This window comes from Apaloderma vittatum, unplaced genomic scaffold (assembly GCF_000703405.1).
Source record: "Apaloderma vittatum isolate BGI_N311 unplaced genomic scaffold, ASM70340v1 scaffold12407, whole genome shotgun sequence".
Lineage (NCBI taxonomy): Eukaryota > Metazoa > Chordata > Aves > Trogoniformes > Trogonidae > Apaloderma > Apaloderma vittatum.
In genome coordinates, this window is record NW_009726772.1 from 63,866 (window position 1) to 68,757 (window position 4,892).

Here is a 4,892-nt window from a genome sequence, read left to right on the forward strand (position 1 = left end):
ATCGCTGTTAGCATCACTGTGAGTTGATAGTCCCCTGGGCTGGGGACAGCCACCCCTCTCCCGGTGGCCCCTGGGGCAGCCAAGCTCCTCCAGCAAAGCGCTGCCACCTCCAGCTCAAGAGCACGCAGGACAATTTGTTTGAGCTGTTAATCCAAAATTCGGAATAGCATAGATGCCAATATACTGTTGCACCTCCATTCATGTTTCTGGGACATTTCAGAACTAGGCTGGCTCAGTTATAAAAGCTAGGCTGATGGGGAAGAGAGACAACGAAGGCCCAGAAGAGGCCGTATAAATTGTGGCTGAGTCACTCAGTAACATTCCTGCCCTCTTTATTTTTATTTATTTAACCTTCAGGTTTTTCTTTAATAGCAAAAGAATCTCTCTTGTTTGTCACTGCAGTCTGGGACTATTTTTAACACTACTAATGCGTGACTAAAATGGGGTGGAGTAGCTAAGCCAGCTCTGCTGACCCAGCTACGCACCAGGTTTATCTGACCATCAGAGGAGGAGCTGGACCAGGGCCCTTCGGCGCGAGAAGGCAGAGCAAGGTGCCTGCAAGAGTGAGGCACGTGGAAGAAAATGCCAGTGTCCTGGGACATGCATGGTGAAAAAACAAACAACAGCTCCTGTGGCTTATTAAAAAAAAGCTCCAGACTCCTCCCAGGCGTGGTGTCAAACACTTGAGTATTTTTCTCTGCATTAATCTCTGAACAGAGTCCACAGAGCATAAAATTTGCGTCTCATCTGCCCATCAGAAAAAGACAGGAAAAAACCCCATCCCTGCAAAGAAGTAATTCCTGGACTAGAGCTTTAAAAATGGTACCCAAACGAAGGCAAGCAGTGTCTTCCCACTAGGGAAGACCAGATAACGTAACACCCAGCCCACATTTGTTCTTCTGTCCTTCGGAGGGGCCTCTGCAGAGGTGTGTTAGGGTTTGGGGAGCTGGAAGGTGTTGAAACGGGTACATCCCGCATCCCCTCTCCTGCCGTCACTGCCGTGATTTCTGCATTCAGAGGAGGAACCGAAAATAACCGTGGGAAGTACCAGATGGCAGCTGCTGAACGCTGTGCGCCTTCTGCCAAGTCCTGAGCAAAAGAGCACACGCATGGAATGGGAATGAAGACGCCATTGCCGGAGCATGACGGCAGGATGGCAGCATCGGGAAGGCAGCGCTAACCTGAGTCAAAAAGCAAGAAATGCTCCACTCTGGACAAACAATATTTTAAAGGAATATAAATATGCATATATATATTTTCATGCGTGCATATATAAAAGCCTACATACTGTAGGGAATCGCTCTGAAATGTTCAAACTTCTATTTATACTAAACCATTAAAGGCAAATTACACTGATGGGTTGACTGTGTTTATTGCAGAAGCAAAACAAGATGCCTACAGACCCAGGCACACGCTCCTGCACGTTGCTGCGATGGTATAAGACAAAATGCTGAAGCAGTAGATCCTCTCTTCCCCAGCCCCAAGATCACGGTTTTTGTAACCGCTGCAAAGAGATTGAGCACCCGCCTGCCCAGAGCGGAGCCCAGTCCCACGGCTCACAGCGCTGGAAGGGGGGTCCGGGACCCTGGGGCTGCCTTTCCCCAGGTCTGCCCCACAGCTGGACAGTGAACATGCAGCGTTGCCAAACCTTGCTGCTGGCTCAGAGCATGACCCTGTTAAGGCAGAATCACTGATGCCTTGTGTCCTTGCTATAAGTGATACGTATTTAAAAACATGTTTGTTTGGGTTTTTTTCCCCTGCACTGTTCAACCCTGCTTGGCTGACTCATGAGAGGCACGGGCTTTGCAAGTCACCTTGAGTATTTCCAGCTGTGACATGCACAGGACCAAACTGTTCCAAGCACCACTAGATTTTAAGAGCACTTAGATATACTATTATACGTCTATTCAGACCTTAGAGAGAAATTATTTAAGCGTTTTCCTTTAGGAGGGATGTCAGAATATTTCATTATTTTTAAGAAATAATATCACTGGAAATCTTCAGAAATCACACTGGAAATCTTTGCTTCAGCCCATGGATGAAGTCAGATTATTATTATTCCATAGCCTTAAAAATCAGGGAATTACGTGATTTGGAATGACAAAAGATAACTACTTGGAGAGGTATTCCTAAACATGAAGAGAGAAGAAAGGCAACTTTGTAGAAATACTAAAAATGAGTGATTTTTCAGTGCTCATCTACAGGGAGACAGGATGCTGGTCTACCTTTTACTACTTCAGTTAAAATAGTTTCCATCACATATGATCTCAGGTTGATCTATCTCATGTATATGTGAGACTAAACTTGTAAAATACAACCCGGGATTTAAAAAATTTTTCCTTTTAAATCAGTGCCATATATATCTAAAGTTGCTGAACTCAAATTGTTTATCAAATTACACAGGGTGTTGTAACTGAAGGAGACCAGTGGCAGCGCAGACATCTGGTGTAAACAGAGCCACAAACAGATATTGCAGCTAAGGATTTGTCCTACAAAGTGACAAGCTCTACAATCTCAAAGGTCAGATTTCCTTAAGCAATTACACAGAGCTGTCAGAAAAAGTTAATCATGCTTCTTTATATTAAATTAATGTATAGCTACCAAAGAAGGAAAAACATAAACTCAAGTCTTTATGCTTAGGATTTACAACGAAGGCGAAGCAGCCTCTCTTCTTGCAGGGATTACATACAAAAACCTAAACGCCGGTCACATGAGGATTTACTCACAGTAGCTTCGACAAACATATTTGCCAAGGGCGAGCGGTGAAGTGAGGCAGGATGTGATGCAGAGCTCACGGTGTCGCTTCTGCTGCCTGGCGGAGGATCAAGACCACCACCATGAAGGGAGTGACTTTGCTTGTTGAGGTGGCCAAGCCCTTCAAGCTCAATAATTAAAAACTCAGCCCCACAGGGTTTGTTTAGAAAAAGAACCTATTGTCCCTGCCGAGAGGCTGGGGAAACAGACCGTTCCCACCCCCAGCTTTTTGCTCGATGGTATTTTAATCGTGCCCAATGAGGATCCAGATTTCCTCACAGATCTAGTGTTAGTTCACTGTTTTCTGGAGGATGATTACACGTTATGAGAAGGCAAAAAGCCTCCAGGCATGTGTGCATTATATAGTTTCTGAAGAATGTCCCTGCGAATTGCAAGTATGGTTACACATTACTGTACTTCCAAAACACAAATATGATAATGTGCTTTGCTGACCTGTGGCTTTTGCCCATGATCTAAGACTACTTAAATGAACATGGAGAAGCTGCAGCACTGAATTTATGCTAACTGCATCCCTGCACTTATCAATAATCAGCTGCACTGATAAGAATTGTGCTTCTTATCAAGAGATGGTACGTGAATAAATACAGGAAGATTAAAAAGTGCTAAGAGTCCTTTCAAAAGGGCTACATGAAAAGCCTTAAGTAAACAATATTTCTTCACAACAAACATACTGTCAGGTTTAATACCATAGCTATTAGGAATTATTTACTGAATAGAAAAAGATTAATTTTCATTCCCCATATAGTAAATAGTACATGTATTCTTCTGAGAGAAAAAGCACAGAATAGCTGCAGTTCATTCCTTCTTGATTCACAGTTGCAAATAATAAAAGTTCACAGCAAGAACTTTCTCTTTCAGTACAAAGTAGAAACATCCCGTCGCTAAAAGTACAAATCTCGTCTTCTGTCGTGAATCTGAATACCTGAAAGACACAGCAGTATCAGGACAGTCAAACAGCACAGTCCATGCAATCTCTTCCAGCAAACAAAATTGTACCTTTGGGTCTGATGCAAGAGGGCCCTTACAAGAATAACCAGAATGACCATCCAAAGCATCCCCAAAATGTTGCACATCAAAGAACCAACATCAGGGGATGACACAGTCCCAAGAGACTAATAAAAATATGGAGGCCTGAATACTTGGGGAATAATTTCTTAGTACCAATCTCCTAGCAGCGTGGTGGGTTTGGTGGTGATAACTACAGTTATGCTGGCGCACAGGCTCAACAGGGACCTTGGTCTGAAGCTGGGTGCTTGACAGACAAAGTAAGGGGTGCCCTGTCTTTCTGAGAGCTGAACAGTGGGCAGCCAGTGCAAAACGGACATTGTGGCAGGCTGATGGTATAACTACGAAAATGAAGTTAGGTTGTGTTAGAAAATCACATATCTCATTTGAGCGGAAGGTTTTCCCTCTTCTCTGTTAACTTAGCTAAGGGAGGGGGTGTGTAGATCATGGTGGAAAAGCAAGCTTCTGAAACACAGTCTAGAAGCAACCAAGGAAGCATCTTTAATTCTGTGTGCATAAGCAAGGCAGCTCTCTTTCACAGGTGAGTTTTAATTCCCAAACTGCTGGTTTTGTTACTCACCTGCAGTGGCATGGCTTACACTGGGATTTTCTGAGCTGTAAGAACTTGCTTTCCTCTCTTAAAAAAAAAAAATAAAAAAAAATACTGGAGATGAGCAGGTTCAACACAGAGCTAAAAGTAGGCAATAATTCCTAAAGAAACTTTGTGCTTTTGCAGCCCAGCGTATAGCACAGGTGCTGAGGAGCTCTGTACTGTCTGGCACAGAAATATACACTTCCATAAATATAAATATCAGCTGTTCTTAAATATGACACAGAGCGAGGAAAAGTATATATAACAGAGCCAAGAAACAGCCAGATTAGATGCAAACATCCTAGGGGCTTGCCAAAGACTCCCTGTGAACATTAGACCAGTTATCTCTTATCTGTTCTTTTTGGGTTGTTTGATAAGCCTATGTGCAGTGTTACACACGTGGTGTTCGAGGCTCCCCGAATCCTCAGAGAGGCCCTGTAAACATGCCGAAAGAAAAAACTTTAACTGGCAATAGCTGGGGAGCATCAAGTTGTTTCATTTCCATTTCAATTTCTTTCCC

The 4,892-nt window shown here is 43.5% G+C and overlaps 1 protein-coding gene across 1 annotated transcript in view; it reads right to left on the minus strand.

Annotated features, from left to right (window-relative positions):
• Nucleotides 1-3,656: 3,656 nt before the first annotated feature.
• VGLL1 (vestigial-like family member 1) overlaps nucleotides 3,657-4,892 on the minus strand; it is a 4,840-nt gene continuing 3,604 nt past the window's right edge. Inside the window, exons 3-4 of the mRNA XM_009873413.1 lie at nucleotides 4,361-4,417; nucleotides 3,657-3,697 (exon numbers count right to left, since the gene is read on the minus strand). Of these exons, the coding sequence (XP_009871715.1) occupies nucleotides 3,657-3,697; nucleotides 4,361-4,417 (98 nt within the window). The remainder of the gene's footprint in view (nucleotides 3,698-4,360; nucleotides 4,418-4,892) is intronic.